Source organism: Lentinus tigrinus (genome assembly GCF_003813185.1).
Source record: "Lentinus tigrinus ALCF2SS1-7 unplaced genomic scaffold L226scaffold_92, whole genome shotgun sequence".
NCBI lineage: Eukaryota > Fungi > Basidiomycota > Agaricomycetes > Polyporales > Polyporaceae > Lentinus > Lentinus tigrinus.
This window is the reverse complement of record NW_027138001.1, coordinates 1-22,318: the sequence shown is the minus strand read 5'-3', so window position 1 is coordinate 22,318 and position 22,318 is coordinate 1. Positions and strand designations below refer to the sequence as shown.

Here is a 22,318-nt window from a genome sequence, read left to right as displayed (position 1 = left end):
GTGCAGCGTCTCCTGGCTCAGCTTCGGATACGCCGCTGAGCTCTCCTTAGCATGCGTAAGATGAGGATACTAGTGTCATTGAATGGGATCGAACCTACCGTTCATCGAGCCAAGGCCCTCTCTTGGCACCATCTTGAAGTTGATGCTTTGATTGCCGTACTCGGCGTCGACGACGTGCGACTGCTTGACTGCGCAGAACTTCTCTGGGACGACGCCGTTGAAGTCGACGAAGGCCGTCGTGATCGTATTGCGCAGGGTGTCTCAAGTAGCAGCAAAGCGAGCGGCGAAGGATCCCCTACATGGACAACCACCTGTATTCCACATGCTGCGCATCCTCAAGGTAGCCATATCGTTCAAGGCCGACCCAAGCCATAATTTGGTGCCGGGGCCAAGCATACTTGAATGCGGGACGATCAGTCAGGATTTTGCAAAAAAGACAGACCAAGACTTACGGGTAGTCCCACTGACGCTTCGGCCGATCGAGCGATAACTTGCCGCGCCACTCCTCCTTTCCAGAGAGGAGACCGGCACGCACCTCGAACTTCTTGGGCTACTGCGAGCTGCATGGAAATGTTCAGCCGAGACACGAAGGAGGAAAAAGCCGCGAGAACGCACATGAGCTTCCAGCACTGGCTCCTCGCTCACGCACCCAGCCCAGAGCGTCCAGAACGCGGTCACACTCTCGTACCAGCTCTACTTCGCCTGCACGGGGTCGTAGTCAAAGTACAGCGCCTTGCACTCGTTCCAGCAGGACTTGTCGTTTACGCCCTGGCGCCACTTTGCGCGCTGGAACCACTCGTCGCTCTTCTGCAGACGGCTCTTCGGGCCCTCCCACCTGCTCTTTTCCGCATACGACTCCGGGCACCGGGGGAATGGTGTGAGCAAAAAGTTCTCGTCCAGCTCCAGCTCATCGTCGTCGACCTCCCAGATCGCCGTCCCGATGTCCACCTCGTACTTGTACAGGATCACCTAAATATCGATCGTCCCCAGGTTCGCACAGCGCTTCTCCAACCGATACGTCGTGTCGTGCCCGGACTCGCGCTCGCGGTCCGTGTGGTCGTGCAGGAAGTACTCGTCCAGCGCGGCCTCCTTGATCGACTCGTGGTTGTATCGCTCGCAGAACTCCAGCACGCAGAGCCCGTGCTTCGCGGCGTACGGCTCGAGGATGTGCGTGAGGTGCCTAGCCTCCGTTTCGGCAGGGGTACCAAGACCATCTGGACGCAAGCGTCAGAGACCCGTCTTTGGGTCCATCCGGGGCTCGGCGTCCCAGATGGTGTGGCATTCCTTGATCGCGGCCTTAATGGCGTGCTTCAGCCACTTGCAATTCACCTCCATGTCTGAACGGTCGAGCTGATTGTAGATCTGAAGGGCCATGTCGGTGAGGAAGGGTGGATGTGTGCGGGACAGGTAGTACATTCGAGAAACGTTCAAGATCTTCTTGCCCCAATGCTTGATCTCAAAGATGAAGTCGTCGACCATACCGTTGGCCATGTTGACATAGTCGTCAACCAGCAGACCAAGCCCGATCAAGTACCAATCCCAGTTGTACAGCTGATATTCTCATCAGTATGGTATATACCCCGATGATTTCCGTCACCTACCTCGTTCAACCGCGCGCTTCGGTCCATGAAGGGAATGCCTTTCAACGTCTTACCACCCTTGCTATCATTCACCTCCTGCATCCCAACAGCCAAGACACCCACATTGTGGTTGAGGCTCTTCACGAAGACGGGATCATCAGGGACCTGTGGAAGGACCTGCACGTCCAGGTTCAGATCCGGCTTCTCCTTCGCAACCGTTGTAGTGCCACTTCGCGGCTGCAAAATGGTGAGTTACAAAAGCGCAGGCGTCACGCCAGTCACTCACCCAGGGCTTTCTCGCTAACCAAAACCCAATTCGCGTATACAATGACTGCGCGAGGGATCGTTCGAGGTGTTGCTGTGATAGTTGGAGGACACACCAGGTCTTGACAGCACTCATCCAGTAAACAGCGAGTCAACAGATACTGGCTGCCAGAAACAAGCCAGAAGAAGCGGTTCAAGACCCCCCTTTCGCCCGCCTGCTTGCGCCGAGAACTCAGTGCGCCATTGTCCAACCCCACTTGCGCGCAGCCACAGCGTACAATCCAGCAAGACCTTTCCCTGGGCCGTCGGTTCGACGTGGACAGTCGGCCTTCGTCGTGTTCAGTGGCCATAGAGAACGAGTCGATCACGTCTTACCGCCGTGCAGGGCACGCATCTCGCCGTGCTCGTCTTAGAGCTCGTCGCGTTTGACGAGTTTGCAGTAGTGGTGGCGACTGCAGACAACTAGTGAAGAACGACCGAAGATGAGGAGAGAAGAACGATCGACGAGGACGAGTCGATGTCCACGGTCCAGGACCATGCGAGGGCTATTGACGACCAGCAGACAGCAACGACTGAACCAGCGGTGTTGCGAGTCCTCGACGGCTTAGCGGTGGTAGAGTGTACAGACGCCGATGGCGATGCCACCGCGCCCGACGAGGCCAAGAGGGTGAGCCTCGCAGGGCCACCGCATATCTCGTTCTCTGTATATATTGTCAGCATAGCGTTACACGTACACCGAGGCGACCAATGTAGCGGCACTCACCGTCGTTGTCCGCGGACTCCTCTGATAGCTCTCACCGAGTTTTATGCGTAGAACATGTTAGCACCATATTCATGATATCCACGCTTCAAATGAACGTACACATTGCCCATCCCATCCCTGTCCTCGCGCGTTCTCCCCAGCTGCAAACTTCTGTGCGCACCTTCTAAGTCATGTGATACTCACGTCCCGGCACCCGATCAAGTCGGGCCGCCGGAGATTTTTCCGCCTTTTTCGGAACGTCCCAGCAAAGTCTAAAGCGTCGATCGAGATGTCGATCGATCCATTCGCGTACAAAATGTGGGGTAACCGTACTCTTTCCCATCTGTAGTCTACTGTCGCATGCAATACATCTTATCCCGCGTGATTCTCGACTTGCTGCGCCTCCTCGGCCACCGGGGCCTCCTCAGGCTCAACCGGGGCCGCCTCAGGCTCAACCGGGGGCACCTCAGGCTCAACCGGCCTGCCAAAGAGCATAATGTGAAGGTCAAAATGCTCGTTGAGTCGCGTCGCGAGGCTAAAAACCGCATTAGGGCCGTTTCAATTCAGTAGTTGTTTCACCTACTCTGTTTGGTCTTTGGGCCAGAAGCACCTCTCGCGATTGCCGTGAGGCTATGGACATTTCAGTAACAACCTCATCGTAATTGTAAACCCTCCATACCTTGTCGAGCTTCATCACCAGAGTGCCCATGTGCGCTGGGGCCCAGAGCCCCCGCACCGAACCCGACCGCTTGCCGCCCGGGCCATATGAGAAGCCCAGCGCTCCCATCGCCTGGCTCTAGTCAGCCATGATGCTGCCTAAGAACACGTTCGATGCATAACAACACGCACATGAATGAAATCATCCCAATCAATCCTCCTGCGCGGCTCACCGTCCACTTTGTAGATCGAAGCAAACACCTACATATGTTGTGTACAATGAGTGGGTGTCCCAGCGGTAGTTTCGCTCACTTACCGCCCAGTCCCGCTTCTTCAAAGAGGCCATCGCCATTGTAGCACAACGTCGCCGACCGGTGTCTCTGCCGCAGCCAACGACAAGGTATGAACAGCAGTGATGAAAGAATGTGAGAGGTAGTAATGCAAGTGGTGAGTCTGCAGGTGCACGTAGGTTCGTCCGAATGGGTTGAGACCCAAACGCTCGGTACTTCCACAGCACCTTCTGCTTCGACCTGCCATGCGACTCCCATCCACTTCTTGGTTCTTCTACTGCTTACCCAATCAATACGCACCTCCTCTGCCAGCTTGTCATTGTCATACCACCCTCCCGCACACCCGCATATCCCCCCGGGCTCACCCTGCAGCCAATTACCCCACTGCTCCACATCTCCCCGACCCTCCCCGACCCTCGCGCAAATACCAGCGTTCGCAACAGTCCCGGTCCCACCTGCCGCCGCAACCGCAACCGCAACAGCCGCAGCACTCGTCGTGCCACTGGGTCGGCCACCAGCCCTAGCAGTACCCTTCCTCATCGTCGTGCTGCCGCAGCAGCACTCGTCTTACCCCTTTGTCCGCTACCAGCCCGAGCAGTACGCCTCCGCATCGCCGTGCCGCCGCCGCCGCACTCGTCGTACAACCTTGTCCGCCGCCAGCCCGAGCAGTACGCCTCCGCATCGTCGTACACTCCCAGCTCGGAGTTCACGAACCTGCCGTCTGTCGCGCTCGACCCCTTCGGTTTGTCACACGGACGACGGATATGCTCATGCTTATCCTGTGGCATCCCAGCACGCATCCCAGCATCCAACGCCTCCTGCGTCACCGTGGGGTCGCCGAGGAGTCGTTCACGACGTGCCCGCCCGCACGCATGCATGACCTCATTCTCTTGAAGGAATACCTCGACGTCGGAGAGCCACATGTGTCCATTGTGTTGAGGAATATACGTCTTGCGCCATCTTGACAGGGCTACCGGCCCGAGCAGTACGCCTCCGCATCACCGTGCCGCCGCCGCCGCCGCACTCGTCGTACAACCTTGTCCGCTACCAGCCCGAGCAGTACGCCTCCGCATCGTCGTGCTGCCCCAACCGTACTCGTCGTACAACTTTGCCCGCGATCTGCGTCTTCGTGCGGAGAGCGTCGAGAAGGTCGTCACCGCAATGCTCGGCTAACCTCCATTGGAGAAACCCATCCATCCGGATGACCTCTTGGACCCGCCGACTTCGCCTTCTTCGCTCTGCCACCAGCCCGTGCAGTACACCCCAACATCGATGTACACCCCCAGCTCGGAGTTCACGAACCTGCCGTTTTCCCGCTCGACCCCTTCGGTTTTTGACACCGACGACGGATATGCTCACGCTTATCCTGTGGCATCCCAGCACGCATCCCAGCATCCAACAGCCGTCTTCCTCCCGTTATCCATTCCCGGCGCCGCACGCGGCCGTGGACGCCCCGGAGAGCGCGCTTCCCGCACTCGCTTGACAGCGGCGACAGTGACGCACGGAGCCACGACGACGACGGACCTTTCGGGGGGACGCGGTGTACCACGGTCAACCTTCTCCCTCGGCTCCATACCCAGTTGCGTACACCTGCTATGCGTAGCCTGGCTTCGTCATCAGCCTTCAATGTCATCACCAACAGCTCACTCACGTTTAGCACTTGCTGCTATTTCATGCGAACCCAAGAGTTGTGTACTATAGTGTTTTCTGCCACCCATGTCCATGCCATCTCGATAACTATCGTTCGCATATACATGTTGCTCCGGCGTCGTGCTTTCCTAGCCGTACATACCCGTTCACAACTACAAGACATTCGTTCTAAGTCCTGTCAATTGTAGCAATGATCACCTGCCTCTCCATCCCTAGACGGGCGACTCGCGCGAGTTCGAGCTGCTGCGGGCCTTGGACGGCTGGCGGCCTGAGTTGCGGCGCGTGCCCGACGGTCCTGCCACTGGCGGGGATTCATGCACCCGGCGGCCTGGAACGAGTCTGTCAGTGGGAGGTTAACAGATCATCACATGTAAGCACTTACGTTTGGCGGCGGGCTCGACCAAAACTATCTCCACGTCCGACTCGCTAGCAGGGGCCTCCTTCATGTCGCGGGACGTCAGCTCCTTCAACAAAGCCTCGATGCGCTTTCCCTGCTCGACCAAGTCGTCCAACTTCCCCTCCACAGACTTGAGGACGTCGGCTTTCTCTTCGGCCTGCTCCTCCGCGTCGCTCTCCTGCGCGTTGGTCTCTTCGGCCTCCCTCTTCATAGGAATGCCGGTGCGCATCTCTTCCGGCTGAGCGTTGCGGGACCCCCATACCGCCCCTTCAGGGAGACATCTCAGCCCTAGTTCCTCGGCTTTCTCATAGGAGCCGCATTTGCTGGCGATTCTGATGTCGTATTTCTTGCGGAACGCTGTAGATAATGTGAGCATCAGCTAGCATGGCCCTCGTCTGTACTCACCCTCTGCCCAGCTACATCGCCCAGTCCACAGGCAATCATAGCAGCCGGCCGTGTGCAAGTTGGTCGGTCGGCACACGATGCCCCGGTCCACGCATTGTTTGCAGTCTTTCTGGCGCGGCGCCATCAATGACCGCAGGTACGCCACCGTCGCGACCTTGGGGTTGAGCATCGCCGGTACGGTCCCGATGCGGACGCCGGCCGCCTCAGCAGCTTTGATCGCGTCGGCCAGGTCGGATTGGAACGTCTTGCGGGGGGGCGGCATGCTGTGGATACGGCGGTAGGTGTGAATGCGACTCTGCAAGGGCTCATCGCGCGTCCTTGACTTATATTCTTCACCAGCTCACGCACGCCCGTGGCTTCTATCTACCGCTCCCTGCTGACATTTGTGAGCTCCGTGTTTGCCATTCTCATTCCGAGCCACTCGCGCATACCTGTCATCCGATGGCCGCGACATTCGGTCATTCTCCGCTGGGTCAAGGGCTCGAATGTATTATCTGTGGCATGTCGAAGCCAACCACCTTCGATGTCGCTGTTGCAGCCGTCAACTCGCTTGCGCGCACCGCCTCCTTGCCGCGGATGGGTGATGTCGTAGCTTCTGATGTGGTAGCCTCGTGGCCAAGCACGTGGTGCCTACATTTTTGCTGGACTACCGCAGCAATGTCGCAGCGTCGCAGTCCGCACCGCACATCCCTCAAAGGCGCATATGTGCCTCCATTTCCTGTGTGCATCACCTGTAGCACGCATTTAGCATCCGCAATACAATGTGAACGTGATGCACTTAGCTTCTATTGACCTCGCGACGCTAGCCGCCACGAGGCCTGCGAAGCCTGTCTTTCCCCTGTTGCAACAAGTTGAACTGCCGCAGCAAGAAGCGCGGCGCGGGCTTTCCATGTCCATCCGTGGTTTGAATGAGTTTAATTGCCTGCCCCGCAAGCTCGCGTCCGTAAAGCCCGCCGGAGTCATACTGCCACAGATCGCCGCTGAACTCCCCATTGGGCTATGAACGCCATCCTGGTCCCTGTCGATGACGTACATGCGTACTCAACACCTCGTATGGCATTCGCCGCCTGTAAGGTAGTCATTCATGTTCTACTCTGCGTGCCAATCAGACCACTTTGGAAATCTACCCAGGCCTTCCTCCCATCTCTGTTGAGGCGTGCGCGAGAAAGTGTGACCCCTGCGCAAGAACTCCTTCTGAGACATGAATCCGCATTCCACCCACCGCCACAGACCCCCAGCAGAGTACTGAGTGAAGGAATACCTCCTCTGATCCCCTGCCACCGCTGTGTTCGAGTGCAGGAACAGCGCGGACGGCAGGAAAATCACGGCTCCCCGGGGAAACCGGATCATGAGATTCAGGTCCCATACTATGAGGTGCCCGCCGTCGTCCGCGTTGAAGTCGCCGAGCGATACCACCGCGCACCATCCTGTGGGAATGTTGAGGTGGTCCTTGTGCGGCCGCGTGCACACCTGCGGTCCGAAGTTGAAGGTCGCGGCGGCGAAGACGCTGTTCGAGAAGTTCTTCCGAATGCCCGGGTTATCGTCGCACACTTTGGTGAGTATGTCGCCGTAGTCACGATACATCTCCGGCGCCACATTACGGAACGTCTCTGCGTGCGTTCAGTCGGCATTTCGTAGCATAGCTTGACGCCCCACGTACTATTCACCATCCCCGCGATGTTCTTCACAGCCCAATTGTTGAGCAAGCAGTCTTCCAGCACGGTGCGATTGTGCACCGTATGCTTGAGATTGCCCACCCGCTCACCACGCTCCGCGTCAGCGTCCACCTTTGTCTTAGGCCAAACGTCTCACCTGCTGGCCACCTCCGTAGCTCCCCCCACATGACGAACATGGCCACGGACCGCGCCGGTGGTCCATGTGGCATGGCTTCAAGTGGAGTCTGGCGCTGGCCTTTTCGAAGGCGTGTTCCGCCTCTGTCAGCGTGTCCTCGAACCCGTGCGGCGGGGGGCTCAGAACCATCACCACCCTGTCATCGGCGTCCAGAATCGCCAACGTCTTCCTGGCAACCATGTGTGAGATCGGAACAGTCAGCATTGATTGCGTGCCTTACTTGCCGTCCCAGTCCACGAGCTCGAGATCGTACTCCTCAAGGCCCATCTTCTTGGTAATCACCGCCTGGGCACGATCTGCTTTCTTCTCGGGCTTACCAGTGAACGCCGACTTCGCTACCGAAGCCTGCCGGTCATTCACGTCGTGCACGAACGTAAAGTCTGTATGAACCGCCTCCGCGTTCTGCTTGTGCTTCCTCGCGCAATCCTTTGTCGGTCCGGCGTACGCATCCGGCTCCTGCTGGGCAACCTTGTGCTCGCGCACCGCGTTGCGATGCTTCTTCGAGAACGCCTTACTTCGACGCTTCTGCTTCGCTTCGCCGGCTTGGGTGTCGCTTTCAACGCGCGCACGCTTCGCGCGTACTACGTCGGACGCATGGCCTCGTAGATCACCGCTCCCAGACAGCGGACTGTTCGGTGCTGTCAGGACCTCCCACTCCCGCGCATATGCAGGCCCCTCCGACGCCCCGCCGTCCGTGTGCTCCTCCCGCCCGTCCACTTCCGGGTCATCCTCTTCTGACAGCGCGCCGTTCAGATACGCTTCGTGGCGACTTTGAGCTTCTTCCGCCAACGCGTCCACTCTCACATCGACTTTGCACGCATGTGCCACACCCGCACTGCCAAACTTGTGCTACTCATCGCGACCGCCATCGTGAAGTAAAGACCATGTGCGCCGTACCTTTGAAAGCGATGAGACAGCAGGTCGGGGTCCTGTGACGTTCGATTAGCCAGCTATTCTTGGCCTGCGCACCCCTCGCTCACTCACTCAGGTTATACGGCGATCGTCGGAGCAGCGAGGACATCTGCAATCCAGCTTAGTGTGCGCCCATATTATCTCCGCTCGTGCACTCACCAGGCTTCCGTTATGCAGGCAGGATATCTGCCAGACGTCCAGTCAGCCCATGCCATCATACGCCGTTGGGTACCAAACGCCGTCGCGGTGTGGCGCACCAACCCGCCTCCCTCACCCGGGTTGCTCCAGATTTCCAAGTACGGATATCGATGGAGCGCCCCCTGGGCGGTAAGGTAGGTCATGCATCTCTCCCACCCAAGCTGCGCGGTGACGTGCTCTAGATTCCCAAGTGCGGGTATCGAATAGCAGCAGCGCCTCCCCAGCCTGCGGCGCTTCGCGCGTCTTCGCCGTGCTCATGAACAGGGTACTCACAGCTGTGGACGAGGGGCCTAGGACGTTGGGCAGCTCAGCAAGGTCGGCAGGCTGGGCGAGGGGGAGGGCGGCCAGGGGGGGTGCCAGCAACGCAGCTGGGTATTTGAGGTCGCCCTGGTTTCATGTCTGCGCCAGAAGCCATGCCGTCCGCCCTCCTCGCTTGCGCTCATACGGGTCCACGCGGGAACTCGTTCTCGCGCCGCAACTGCTGCTCCATATAAGGCAGTCTTCTTCGCTTGATGCTTCTCGGGCGTACATCATTGGTGTGCTGGCGAAGCGCCGTTTTCCCGATCGCTTACCTGTGCCGGCGTATTCTAATCCTCGCATCCGCTTTCTACACTACGACCTTGTTGAGTCCTGTTCACCGCCAGCTATTCCAAATGTCATTAAATATCAGCATGCTGTACTTCAAACATTCAGGTGTCCTGTCTCCTCACCTTGCCGTCGTACTTCCTCAACAACCTCTTCATAAATCTATCCTTGCCGTCCCCTTATCTACTTGCCATGTCCTCCGGTCCTGACCGGCTGTTACAACGCCGAAAACCTCACAGAAACGTCAGTGCCGCAGCGCGCACGGGCGTCATGATCATTAGTTTGAGTACTTTCGCACAACCTCAAGCGGCTACCCTACGGTGTAATCGTCCACTCCTTACCGCTTCTCTTGAGCAGTGGTCCGCGGCGAGTCGACCGGGATGCCGATGTCCTGTCAATGGTCAGCAGGATTGGCATATTGCTCGAGGCGTGCACCTACCTCGAACTTGAATTTGTCCGGCATACCGACACCCTGGGTGAGAGTGAGCGAGTACTCTGAACGATTGCATCGACAACACCTACGTATTGAATCTTCCCCGGAAAGTTCTTGATGGCATGGTCTCGCAGACGGCGGAAACGTATGAATTGTCTAATTCTCATTCAGCAAGTGTTCGCCTCACGCTCAGACTCTGCTTACCGACGCGCGTACGCCGCAGAACCCAGTAGGCCCTTGGATTTCATGTTGAGCGCATGTTGCTCCCAGAAGTCCATGTCGTGCTTGAAGCTCTTCACGGTCCGGAAGCACTCTTCGCGCTCCGTGTCCACCTCCTCGATCCACCTTGTCAAAAGTGCCGAATATCTGAACCAGTGCACGCGCAGGCCTGCTGTTGATCAGTACGCGCCACACGGTCAGGTATGTTTGCCACTTACTCTCGAGCATGAACTTCTTCACCTTGCCGTCCTTCTCTTTCCCGATGAAGGAGAAATCGCCCCAGATCCACGATGGCCTCCGTCTGCTGTCGCCTAGCAACTCCTCCTCAGACACGATGACAAACGCCCTGACGTCCTCATTGTGCAGAGGCTTGAACTCCTGGTCGTCCTTGTCCATGCCCAGCACGAGGAGAGTCTCGCGTATGGCTCGATAGCGATCCCGGGCCGCGTCCCTAGCGTCGGTCTTGGTCTTGATGCTGGCGTTGGCTCCAGTGTTGAACACCACGCCCGATCCCTGCTTCTTGCGGTGCTCCACAGTCGCGTGCGTAATGATGTGCATCCGCAAGTCGTCGAGTGCGTTGCGAGCAAATGCCTTGCGAAACTGTAGTTCATGATTCACCAGTCGCGTCATTGCCGGGTGCTTGATCACATCGTCGTGGAGGTCCGAAGGTAGAGGCAGCGCAGTTTCTTCCAGCAGGTCCATCATGCTCGATCGTACCCCCTCGTTGTCGTCGTGCTTGCGCTTCTTGGCATTAGAGACGGACGCAGCTTGCGTAGATTGGGCCTGTGACGCGGCCGGCTGGGTCGCTGAGGGTTCAATGCCGTTCCGTGATCAGCACGATCCATTGAAGCGCGGGGAGGTCCTCACCGGTCATGGGGATGTCAGTGCGCTTCGCGTCAGTCTCGGTAGGTGTGGTCGCCTTGCCAGGAGGGCCACGAGGCAAGGACGTTTTGGCTCCGTCAGCCATGACTGCCCGCGTGGCTTCAGCTATGCACGGTTGAACAAAAAGCGCATAGCGCTCCTCAACCTCCTTGGAACGCGTGCGAATCCCTTCAACCGAAGATGCCAGCGCGCTGCGCTGGCTCTCTTGTCCTGAGTACGCAGCGATCCTGGCGGTCAGTTTTAGCCTGCCAAGGCATCAGGGGTCTGTGATGATGACGCATTCCGTCTAGAGAAAATAAGCGCACCTGTCCGCTTCCAGCTGCAGGCAATCGTGGATGACCGACGCCATACCTGCGGCCGCCGTCGCGTCTTCTGCGCCGCTCTCCTCCGCCAGGTGCTCGGCAATCTCTTTGATTGTAGGACCTGTGTGTTTGTCAGCATCCGCAGCACTGGTTTCGCAGCATGCAGTACCACGTACCCGCTCGCTCTGGAACCTGATACGGGCTCACGATGGTTGCGTGCTGCTCGATGTCTATCACCTTCCTCTTCCATTCCGCTTCGAGTGCCTTCCATTCCTTCAGCGTCTCCTCGCCGCTTTGCTGCACGATTGATTTCTCGAGGGTTTCTACGTATGCCTGAATATCTCGGAGGTGCTCTTCGCTCTTGGGCAGCTTGAACGCCAGCTGCGCTACTGTCCACTCGTCAGCCCAGTTCGAATGCAAGTACGTGGTCAACTTACCCAAGCCATGCATCTTCTTCACGTTCTGGTCGTAGAAGTGGTCGTTCAAGACGTCTTGTCTGTGTCCGGGCGACATCTCTTTCGTTCGGCGTGCTACGGCATTGATGATCCCCCACAGCCGCTCACAGGTCTCTCCGTCGTCGATGCAGGAACACGGCAGGTGGTGCATGGAGAACTTCTCCCGGCATTTGATCGTGTGCATCGAAAGGTGGTACTTGCCGACGGCCGCGATGATCTGCGGCAGATCTACGCGGTCAATGGATTCCAGCGCGGCGAGCATGTCCTTGTCGAAATTTTCATCCAGTCGAATCTTGAACCGAATGATATATTGGCACATGATGTCGTAGATCAACTGCCACAGTGGCAGGGAGAGGTATGGCTGCAGCGCTGAGACGACCGCGAAGTCTACATACACGAATCTGACGGCGGGATCAGCGCTCGAACCCACGTGAAGCTGGGCATTCGCTCACCGTTCTCCGAAATGCAGATCCACCACGCCAGCCGGCAACGTGAATCCATGACGACACAAAACCGCCACGATCCCCGAAACTTCGCCCTTGTACTTGCCGTAGTCCATCGCTCCAAAGTGGTTGCACGTGGAAGTCTACGCGGCTGTTAGCTTGCGTGCATCTCCCTTGCTCCGATCGCCCTTACCTCCTTGGTTTTAGCACCTCTGTCTGCCTTTTTCAGATACTTTGCCATGTCGTCGGCGTGCACGAAGAAACCAGCGCCCTGGACAAGGGGAAAGTCGTTCTTGTCGGTCTGCTTCCACTTCAGGTTGAAGTGGAAGTTGCCGTCGAACGTGACACGCAGCGCATCAACGTGTCTATCGAATCATTAGACCTTCAGCACGCCCTGACTCGAAATCCACTTACATGAATTCCTTGGCGCGTTTGAAGAAGTTCTTGCGGACGTTCCTCTCGGGGTGCGGACATGCAGGACATTCCACCACCAGTGTCCGCGGCGGAATCTTGCTCCCGGCCGTAACACCGCGCCGTCGACACAGTCGCACGAACGAATATTGCCGCATCGAGTGCGTGAGCTCTCGATAGCGATCCTGGTCACATGTATGAACGCCGGCCTCACATGTTAGCGACTGGAAGCTTACCGGCACTTCCGATGTCAGCACGCCATCCGTCATGCGCTTAAGATGCTCGAGGTAGTCGTGGTAGTTCACGTGCGCTTGCAAACTGAGGTTGTGCAGCGTCTCCAGCGTGGTCAGCGTCGTGGCGGTCTTCGGAGTGTCCCAGGTGGCAGGCCAAAGCCCGACAGCCAGCAGCTGCTGAACGTCGTTCACGGGACTCGCACACCGGCAAAAGACGAACGGCATTTCGACAATGCCATGTTCATGCAGGACGGTGATCGTGCGCTGGCGGGTGCGAGGGTCCGGGTTCCCATCTTGGTCCCTCGGTATCTTCGGGCAGCAATGACCCCCATGTCCCAGGTAGACAACATGTCCAAGCTCGGCCGTGCTGGTCTTCACCCAACATTCGTCCTCGGTGGACCAGCGCCGAATGCGATCAAAGGGTCGCGCGCGGTGGTCGTGCAGGATGCAAGCGTGGCACATGGTTACGCCCATAGGACAATCTTGACATCGGAAGAGCGAGCGCATCGAGGCTGGCTCGCGGTCGAGTCGGCGCTGGCATACGGGACAGACGTCTTGCACATCGGGAGGGGATTCTCGCAAGTCCATGTAAGCCTGAACCTTGGCCGCATGCTTCTCCAGAAATTCGCTCATGACAACAGACGGCTAAAGGGTGGTGAGATTGAGGTGTGGTACCATCGCAGGAAACCACGGGTTACGCACGAGATGAGCGTTGGCCTTTTTCTCCTTACCCGCCTTACCGCTCGACTGTCCGTCCTCGCCTTGGTGCCTTTTCGCGTGAGAGGCATCGTCTTCGTCTTCGTCGGGTGCATCCTCCACATAAGGCGACACGTATGCGGGGGACGGGCCCCTCGGGCTGTCGTTAGGCGTCGCCGCACCGTCTGAAGTGCCACCTGCATGTTCGTCACTGGAAGCAAGCGCGCCCGAGGTTGTACCGTGGACGCCATCGCTGTTCCCGTCCGACTTGTTCGAATTGTTGTAACGGTAGCGCGGTGACTTCCCCGTAGCCTTGCTGCTACCGGTCTTCGCACGCGAGGGCTTCGCCCGTTTGGCAAGGTCGACGATTCCTTTGCGGACAGAAGACAGCCCGGGAACAAGGTTCTTCATTGCGTACGGCGATAGTAACTCAGCAGGACCAGCGAGGGAGTAAACGGACAGCAAGTGATGCGAGGAGAGGCCAAGCAGGGGGTAAATTTTGGAAAAGGGACGGCATTCCTATACCACGCTCGATTGGCGCCCGGGACGCCGTCGCTTTCGGGTATGCTCGGATGGTACATCTAGGCGTCGGGCAGCGATACGTGACACACTGGTGATTACTACGCAATGATCGACAATACGGGGCACCGGGTCGTAACATGAGGGCTGCTACGGTAGGCTACGGAGGTGCTGTCATCGTCAACCCCAACGTTGGGCCAGCAGAGCACGACGTGTGCTCACCTGCTCGTATGGCGTCGACATGCACAGTCCGTAATGTCCATGGAAAGCCGACCTGTCAAGGTGGCCTGGGCAAGCAAAACGGCGCAGCTCTTGCGCCCCATCGCGATCATCTTGCGAGTGCGTATTCGAGTCTTGATCCGGCACAGCAACGCTTGACGGTACCTCTCTACGAACGGCTTATGTCGCTCGGAGAGGTGGCCAGTCGCCAAACCCGGCGAGTATGCAGCCATCGTGGCCTACACACTCAAGCACGGGTGTGCGCTTCTTCCGAGGGACCCGACCGTTGGGCAGGCTGAGGAGAGGTCATTAGTCACGTCCATTGTCCTCAAGCCGTGGACTCACTACGTGATGAGACCCCGCACATGGGACAGATCAGGATGCAGGTGGGTAGGATGCGGTTACAGGCGGAAGCCCTAGTGTTCAACTTGTGTCGTGGCCACGAAGGTGTGAAGCGGCGCCTGTTCGTGTCGTCATGCGGGGTATTCGGAGTTTGAAGCTGGATTTGCTTCCGTCTATTGAACGATGGATCGGCGATCGAATAGCGATGAACCAGGCCGGCCCAGCGTCCCCGGGATGAGATCAGCCAATGGGGGGGTGCGAAGGCACGTGATGGGAAATTTCACGATTAAACAATCGGCACTCATCCTATGCTATGACGCGCACTCGATCGTGCCAGGTTCTCCAACCTTTGCAACGGCGATTGGTTCAAGGCCCGGGACGACACCCGCTAGAGTCGAGCTAGGCTACCATAGCTGGCCCGTTCTCGCGATTGACATCGACAGCTTGCCGGTGCGTGCGGCTATACAGCGTACTGCATCGCAAGTCTTCAAGACCTCCCCGGACAACCAAGCCTACAGGACCTCTGCCTCGATTCTCATACCTCCGAGACTCTGCGTCGCTCGGCCCACGCCACGCGCGTCTGGCATTTGTGCAGGCCCAATAATCTACTCGATATCCCAAGTCCGTCATCCAATGTCCACGCCTACATGCCGCTGACGTGTGGGGCCTAGGAAACCATGTCCTCGGACTTGTCGCGCGATCCCCAGGAGGCAGCCTTGGCCAAGCTGGCTCTATCCAATCTTCGGTTCAAACGGCACGCGTTGCCGCCACACACATCGCGCGTGGCGAGCTCACCTGTGGCTACCCCGTCAGTGTCCCTGTACATTCGCGCATACATCACAAAACTCACCCTGCCTGATCAGTGCAAGCTCAGAATCGCACCGTCACCGCGAGGGAAGCACAAGTCCTCCAAGGAGCAGGTGATTATCGCCCCTGCGTGGCGCCTACATCAGCGTACTTACCCATTGTCAGCGACGGTGACCGGCGGCGCATTGAAGTATATTCGCCCATGCCTTATTCACCCATCCCCAACCCTGCCACGAGCTCCTCGCCATCTCTGTCAACCGGCGCGTATCGGACCCCTCCATCGCCTATCCATCATCCCTCTACGTTTGTCCGCCGGCCGCCCACTGGCGCGTACCCCATGCTTCGCGTGAACCGTCACACGCCAGGTATGTGCGATCGCGTCGAGGTCGTCCATGAGCTAACATTATCTGACAGCTCCCGTAGTCTGCAAGGCGCACGAAGCCAAGGTGGCTTCGCGCGCAATGTTCGATCAGATGGTCATCACGTCCCCGAACATGGACTACATTCCCGCCTACCCTGTGGAAACCCAAGTCATCCATACGCACCGAGACGGCATGTGGGGCCTTCACGAATATTCGCGATTACCTCAACGACTGTACCCCGGCCGGTGGCATGTCGCATGCATACCCATCGCCGCATCGCTGCCGGAGATCCCGTCGGTTTTGTTCACCGCGATCCAAGAGGCGCAGGATTGGCAGGAGGACTTGGACATTGGGTTTAGCGGCCTGGGATACATCTGTGAACAGCTACGATGCCCGCTGGAGTCGGCCGCCTTGCATGCCATACGCCGTTTCGAGACCATCAACCCGCCTGAAGACGTGCGCAAGTACGGCGCGATGCTCGTGATGATCCTCCGTCAAGTGGTCGACCGCATGCGATATCTTCCTGCCGCCCCTAACGTGGCTATCGCTGTGGCCGCGCACGTCCAGCGCATTTGTCTTGAACTTGCGGGCTTGATAACCTACATCAACGTCGTCGCCCCGAGGTTAGCCAGCGCAGATGACTACAGCATGCAAGTCCTGCCTGTGGTAGGGGCCATCGTCGCAGAAGCGTCCGACGCTCAAAATGCAATGCGCGTTGGGCTGCCGACTTGGTTCCTGCAGCCGCTGACGCACGACTTGCCGGTCTGGTCCGTTGTCGAGTCTCGTGAGCGGCCCCTGTATATGTCGGGGCAACTCATGCACCCGCCGATGTTGCAAGAAGCTCCTGCCCTGGTCGGAGTCGGCAATCTCACCGGCAATTGGCAGGAGTCTATGCTGCTGAAGGTTTCCAAGCAGGTGGCTGGCACGCACCTCGCGTCGTTGTCGTTGGCCCAGGTTCCTGTGGTCCCTGAGCCTCAACCTGTCGTCAAGCGACCCCGATTGCACGACGAGGATATGCATGCGACGCACTTCGGGATGAGGCCCGGTCAGTCTGTAGTCGTGGAGCCCGCAGTCAAGGGCCGCCGCCGCCGTCGTCATCGAGGGAAGGGCGGGAGCGGTCCAAAGCCGGCAAATCCGCCTGAGCGCCAGACTGGTCCCGATTCGCCACATCCTTCGAAATCGGTCATCCACTCCCCTTTCTATGACTTGGCCCCTGCCTGGCAAGCCGCGCTCGCGGCCTCGTCGCCCGTCCCTGAAGCGCTCAGCTCGGCGAAGTACTTCTATCCCCCTCCATTCCTCCTCGACACGGTATCTTCGGTAGCCCCGCTGCCGCAGGGCTGCAAAGATCCTCAATGGAGCCGTTCGGACGAAAAGATCTCCCGGTACCTGCATAATCTCCTCCGCATTCGCCGGTTCGTGCGTGCGCGCATATTCGACCCCTCTCTCTCGCATGAGCCATTGTCCATTGCCGAGTGGCGGGCCGCCTTGTGGGGCGATTATGAGATAAAGACTCATCCGCCACGACCGTCGGGAGCGCCCGCCAATCTGAAACGCGCGCAGCTCCGCCAAGGTCAACGCAATGGCGTGAGCAGGCTGTGTTCTCGGGTAGGCATGCTCCGGTCGTACCGCGAAGACGAGCCGGTCTCGTGGGGCGCGGAGAGGCTGGAGATGAGGCAGATCGCGACGAACACATCCCTCCGCCGCCGCCTCCTTTGGGAGTCGCACGAGATCAACTTCAGAGCGGAAGTCATGGCCCTGGACACCCTCCTCGTGCACCAACCGGGCTGGCTTGAGATACATCGATGGCAGCGAGAGGCGATTGTGTCGGGCATCTGGGGAGCCCCCACTTCTGCTATCACGGTGCTCCCGGCAGAGGACGAGCCGCCAGGTGCATTCCGCTGGGCAGGTGGATCCCAGTCAGAACTGTCGCTGCATACGCTTACTTCGTTTGCGAGTGTGCTCGCCGATTGGCCCGAGTGTCCAGCAGACATCGTTCGAGCCCGTGGGGGAGACGTGAACGTTTCGGACATGGACCGGCTTCAAGCGTTGACGATAGGGTTCTATGTGCGTACTTTCGTGACACATTATTGCCGTCTGCCTGTACCACCGATCGAGTTCGTCGCCGATAGTGAAATGTAACAATATATCCTAGCAGCTCAATATTGACGTCGTACTTTCATCCGCTCGAGTTTGTTTGCGCTGAAAATATTTGCAGAGCTCTTTCAAGCGGGTGACAGCGGCCCCGGCCACCGTGCCCGATTGCGGAACCGGACTGCCGACATGGTGTCGGTGGGACATAACCGGCAAGAGCCCGACCTCCACGCTTGTCTCCGCCTTCGCGTATGTCAGTGCCCAGATGTGAGTGTAGACAAATCTTGCAATGTTGAAGGATGTGCGCTGATAAGATGTGACCGCTCATCGATAAAACAGGCTTCAAATGAGCCAACAGAGCGACGTGGAAGGGTCCGGGGACACCAGCAGCACTCAACCGTCCCCGGGGCATGGGACCCTCAACGATGGTTGCAGTGCAAACGGGTTTCCGATGAGCCAACATAGTGCGGAAGGAAACGTCCAAGGGACCGTGGACACGAGCAGCACTCAAGCGTCCCCGGGCCATGCGACCCCGAACGATGGTCAAGGGAGAAAACGAGGCACGCGCTTCTTCAATGCGAAAGGGTGGGTCGACGAGCAGTTCAGGACAGCTGAAGTACAGGCGATGATCACCAACAAGCACTCCAAATCGCCATTCTTGGATGCCGCGGAGCATGTCGAGCAGGAGTTCAGGCGTAGGTTTCCAGACCCATACCCCGGCGAAACAGAACTGGAGTGGAAGACGCGCTGGAAACGGGAGAAGCCCAAGCGGCGGAAGAACATGCAACGCATTCCTGCGGAGACGCAGGCTGAATTCGCCGCGCGCATGAAAACACTCCGCCAGGTGAGTGGTCATAGCACAAAAGACAGGCATTTCATTCACAAGCGTGATTAGGACCTCAAAAATCGTTTCATCGAGCTCGCGTATAATAAGAAGAAGGGACGAGGGGCGAGCATGCCTAGCTCGGCGCCGTTGCCGTTGCGCGTGAGGCGTCGCAAAGTGTGCGCGTTCGACGTATTCCAAGGCAGCGAGGAAGCGCCTGCGGGTCAGGTAACAACCACCCGAGACTTGACTTACTATGATATAGGTGCCCAGCGACGCGAGGCGCATGAAGCATGGGCGTCGATGTCTACCGCAGAGCGCGAACCCTACGAGCAGTTGGCACGTGAGCGCAACGCAGAACAAAGACAACCGTCTGCCAACAGCGACGGCTCTGAGAGCGATGACGATACGTTGCAACACTAGTGAGTGGCAGTTTTGGCGTGGAAGCACCAAGTTGATTCTGGGTAGCGCTGCGAACGACATCGCCCAATGGTGCAGGACGAACATGGAGACGATGCACAAATTGTTCAAATGGGGAGGCTTGCTAGTAGTTGGCGGTCCTAACCAGGATGGCGAACCGTTCACGTACATGTAAGTGTGGCCTTGTCGCTGTCGCACGGATCACTGACAAGCTACAGCACTACCGTCGGAGAGAACTCCTCTGGCAAAAGCATGTTGCAGGTGATGCAGGACAGCGGGAAGATTACCCCAGACCTTCTGCGAGTACTGGCCGATCTGTGGGTTGAGCAGACCAAAGAAGGTGCGTGCTCCGGGTGATACGGCCAGTCAATGCCGTTCTGAGTTCAAATGCAGTCGTTGCAACGGATGACGAGATCGTTCAGTCGATCGCGGCGCGGCTCGCTCGTAGTACGTGTGGTCTGTGTGCATGATCTGCGCCCTGACTGATTCGGGTCTGCTTCAGTGATCGAAAGTATGAGAGCTGCATCCCGCGCGGGGTCCTCCCAAGGCGTCGACCGGACAGGGGAAGGGCTATGGGGATCAGTTAGCTCTTCGCACCGCAACCCGCCCAACACGAATCACCCGCCGTGTGGAGCCGATGTCGCAGGGTCATCTGCCAACGCTGCGACGATGGACAACCAGGAGGGTGAGGCACCTTCGCAGGTCTCATCTGGTAATGGGACGCATACGTCAGGCTCGTCAGAGGACGCGGCCACAGTCAGGAGCCCCAAAGGTCAGACACCTTCCCAACTCTCAACCCGCGAGCGGCTCGCACGGGAGAGGGCCTTGAAGGAATCTCCAACCGCGAATTCGACTGCCGAGGAGGCCGGCGGGGTTGACGACATCTCTTTCTTGGATGCGCCGCCGTCGCCCACGCGGCATAGCCCATCCAGTGCGCATGTAGATGCGCCGCTAGAGGGTGCGAGCAACAGCGTCGAGGATGCGGGGGATGCGGGCAGCGGGCGTGAGGGGACGTCATCGCCCTTGGGCGACGCCAACCCTGTTTCGCCCACGGCTCATAGTCGAAGTGGTACGTAGACGCCTTTTGCATGACGGTAGCGACTGACTCGAGGGGGTTTGACAGCGGATGGACAACACACGCCCACTCACGCACCTGTGCCCAGTACCGATGGCCGCGAAGTCACAGGCGCAGCGGTGATAGAATCCGAGGGGTCGTGTGGGACTCCGAAGCGTGCGCGTGGGCCTTCGACGTCGTTCGTGCCTTCCGGTGATGGGAAACGTCCGCGCAGACAAAGCGATCGGGGTAACGTGGCAGGTGTCCTCATGCATACCCCCAATCCCGATGTCGGCTTGACTGCTGGGCGGGAGCCTCGCACGTCCAAACCAAGCGAGTGGAAAAGAGAAATGATGAAGTGCGTGGGTTGTCGCTGCGACCTAGCTAAAGATCTGAACAAGTACTAGGGAAAAGCAGGAGGCTGATGCCAAGAAAGCGGCCAACGCGACCAGAAAGCTGAACGCTGCGCGTGGGAGAAGGGAAAGGGCAGGAGGGAGCGGAAGCGAAAGGGCGTCCCGCGGTGCCAGCCGCAGCGGTTCCCGCGGCGGAAACAACAATGCTGCGCGCGGCTGACCGAACTCGGGAGGGCGCAAACGTAGTTAGAGTCTTTTGAGGGCACAATCGAAACTACTGCTGATCGGTGCAGAGCCAGACGCTCCAGACCCTGACGATTAGGGGAGCGACGTGAGGTGGCCTGCCGACCAGAATAGGAAAGTGCGAAATTCTTCTGGTCGGTATCTTGCACGTTCGACGACCGTCGGACTTTGCACACTCCACGATGAACGTCTTACCGGCCCCGGCGCATGCTCAGGTGCTCGCGCGGTTCGCTTTGTGGACGAAGGTGTGTGTGCTCCGCAGGAAGTACGCGTTCAAAGCTCACATGCAAGCAGAACGGAAATGTGCCCTTATGGCGCATGGTGCCGTTCGTCCCCGGACAGCCGCTCCGACTGCGCGATCTCGCGTGGTTGGTGCGGGCCTGCGACAACATCCTGTTCACACACGTCGAACAGCAGGACAATGGCATGTGGCGCACGGTGCGTCTGGATATGGACGAGCTGGTTCTGCACGAATCCTCGGACGACCAGCTGCTGCGACTGGGCGGCGTCGACCACTGTCGCCTTCTAGGATTGGAGCTTGAAGATCTTGAGCGACGCTGGGGCCTTACCCGGCCTCCAATCTGCCCGATCGTGCACGACAATCGAACGACAAGCTGGATTCGGGATGTTCGTGTGGTGGTGTGGAACAAGGTACGTTTGTGCACGAATGTCTGGTACGCGGTCACCCACGTCGTTGCAGGACGGCGAACCCCCGGTCATGCATCGCATCAACTTCAACGATGACAACACCCTGCAACTTGGGATTCATTCGCCACTGGATGCAGAGCTACATCCCTGGGGTATTGTCGAGATCTGGCTGGCTGGCGATGGCGAATGGAGCGTTGTCTCCATCGGCAACAGCTTCCACCTGGATGCGAAGTATGACACCATTCTGGTGAGGATACCCGGCATCACGTTGATGCCGGGTTTCGGACGAGAGATGAACTCGCTGGAAGCTGCGCGGGATAGTAATGTGGGGCCGAAGTCTGCCGAGATTGTCGAAGAGGTGGGTGTACTTTGTGATTGACCAACGGATACTAACGCGCACATAGGCGATGTGGCAGGGATGCCCTATGATTGAACTCGAAGAGGTACGTGGGTGCTTACGAACAAGAATTGTATCTGACTCAGCCGTAGCTGATGTCTCAGGTTCACGAGGCCGTTCCGGCGTACTACGACATTGCGTTGAGCACTCGTGCCACCAGAGCGATCTTGCGGCTAGCCTATGAGAGAGACGCCACGACAACGGTAGCTAATCATGGACTTCTGTACGTAGATAGTGAGCTCGGGCAAGGACAGGCGGGTTGGGGGTCGAGGAAGCGTAAGCGGGCCGGGGAAAGGAATGGCTACGGGTCAGACGACGAACTACCAACAGCGGTTCGTCGCCGTATGTCCAGTGCGTAGCTGCGCAAATGAGATTTAGGCAGGCTCGCGCGCCGTAGTAGAGAGCTCAACGATAGGTGGTGTTCGACCAAAGTGA

At 58.4% G+C, this 22,318-nt stretch overlaps 6 protein-coding genes across 6 annotated transcripts; 2 read left to right on the top strand and 4 right to left on the bottom strand.

The window, feature by feature from the left end:
• Positions 1-96: 96 nt before the first annotated feature.
• On the bottom strand, positions 97-3,595 carry L226DRAFT_605416 (uncharacterized protein; the record flags this gene model as incomplete). The annotated part of the gene is made up of 17 exons (XM_067685709.1): positions 97-260; positions 312-397; positions 453-550; positions 650-702; positions 999-1,214; positions 1,236-1,551; positions 1,602-1,817; positions 1,867-1,965; positions 2,343-2,545; positions 2,608-2,635; positions 2,791-2,858; positions 2,900-2,936; positions 2,980-3,121; positions 3,170-3,216; positions 3,266-3,382; positions 3,436-3,504; positions 3,560-3,595. Coding segments are annotated over 17 exons (1,995 nt in total), but the record flags the coding sequence as incomplete, so codon positions are not given.
• Positions 3,596-5,395: 1,800 nt separating this feature from the next.
• Positions 5,396-6,247, bottom strand: L226DRAFT_576939 (uncharacterized protein; the record flags this gene model as incomplete). The annotated part of the gene is made up of 3 exons (XM_067685474.1): positions 5,396-5,511; positions 5,566-5,937; positions 5,986-6,247. 3 exons carry the CDS (start codon positions 6,245-6,247, stop codon positions 5,396-5,398), a joined length of 750 nt encoding a protein of 249 aa, XP_067528377.1.
• Positions 6,248-7,074: 827 nt separating this feature from the next.
• Positions 7,075-7,965, bottom strand: L226DRAFT_474378 (uncharacterized protein; the record flags this gene model as incomplete). The annotated part of the gene is made up of 3 exons (XM_067676578.1): positions 7,075-7,595; positions 7,646-7,745; positions 7,798-7,965. The coding sequence occupies 3 exons, from the start codon at positions 7,963-7,965 to the stop codon at positions 7,075-7,077; spliced, it is 789 nt and encodes a 262-aa protein (XP_067528376.1).
• Positions 7,966-10,164: 2,199 nt separating this feature from the next.
• L226DRAFT_474379 (uncharacterized protein) lies at positions 10,165-13,497 on the bottom strand (the record flags this gene model as incomplete). Its single annotated transcript, XM_067676579.1, has 10 exons — positions 10,165-10,352; positions 10,402-10,869; positions 11,051-11,310; positions 11,371-11,488; positions 11,544-11,756; positions 11,805-12,223; positions 12,275-12,408; positions 12,459-12,630; positions 12,680-12,861; positions 12,913-13,497. 10 exons carry the CDS (start codon positions 13,495-13,497, stop codon positions 10,165-10,167), a joined length of 2,739 nt encoding a protein of 912 aa, XP_067528375.1.
• A 2,405-nt stretch (positions 13,498-15,902) lies between these two features.
• Positions 15,903-17,993, top strand: L226DRAFT_474384 (uncharacterized protein; the record flags this gene model as incomplete). Its single annotated transcript, XM_067676580.1, has 1 exon — positions 15,903-17,993. A coding segment is annotated over one exon (2,091 nt), but the record flags the coding sequence as incomplete, so codon positions are not given.
• A 3,027-nt stretch (positions 17,994-21,020) lies between these two features.
• Positions 21,021-22,067, top strand: L226DRAFT_576935 (uncharacterized protein; the record flags this gene model as incomplete). Its single annotated transcript, XM_067685473.1, has 6 exons — positions 21,021-21,083; positions 21,133-21,489; positions 21,539-21,844; positions 21,891-21,929; positions 21,976-21,987; positions 22,044-22,067. 6 exons carry the CDS (start codon positions 21,021-21,023, stop codon positions 22,065-22,067), a joined length of 801 nt encoding a protein of 266 aa, XP_067528373.1.
• Between the last annotated feature and the right edge of the window lie 251 nt (positions 22,068-22,318).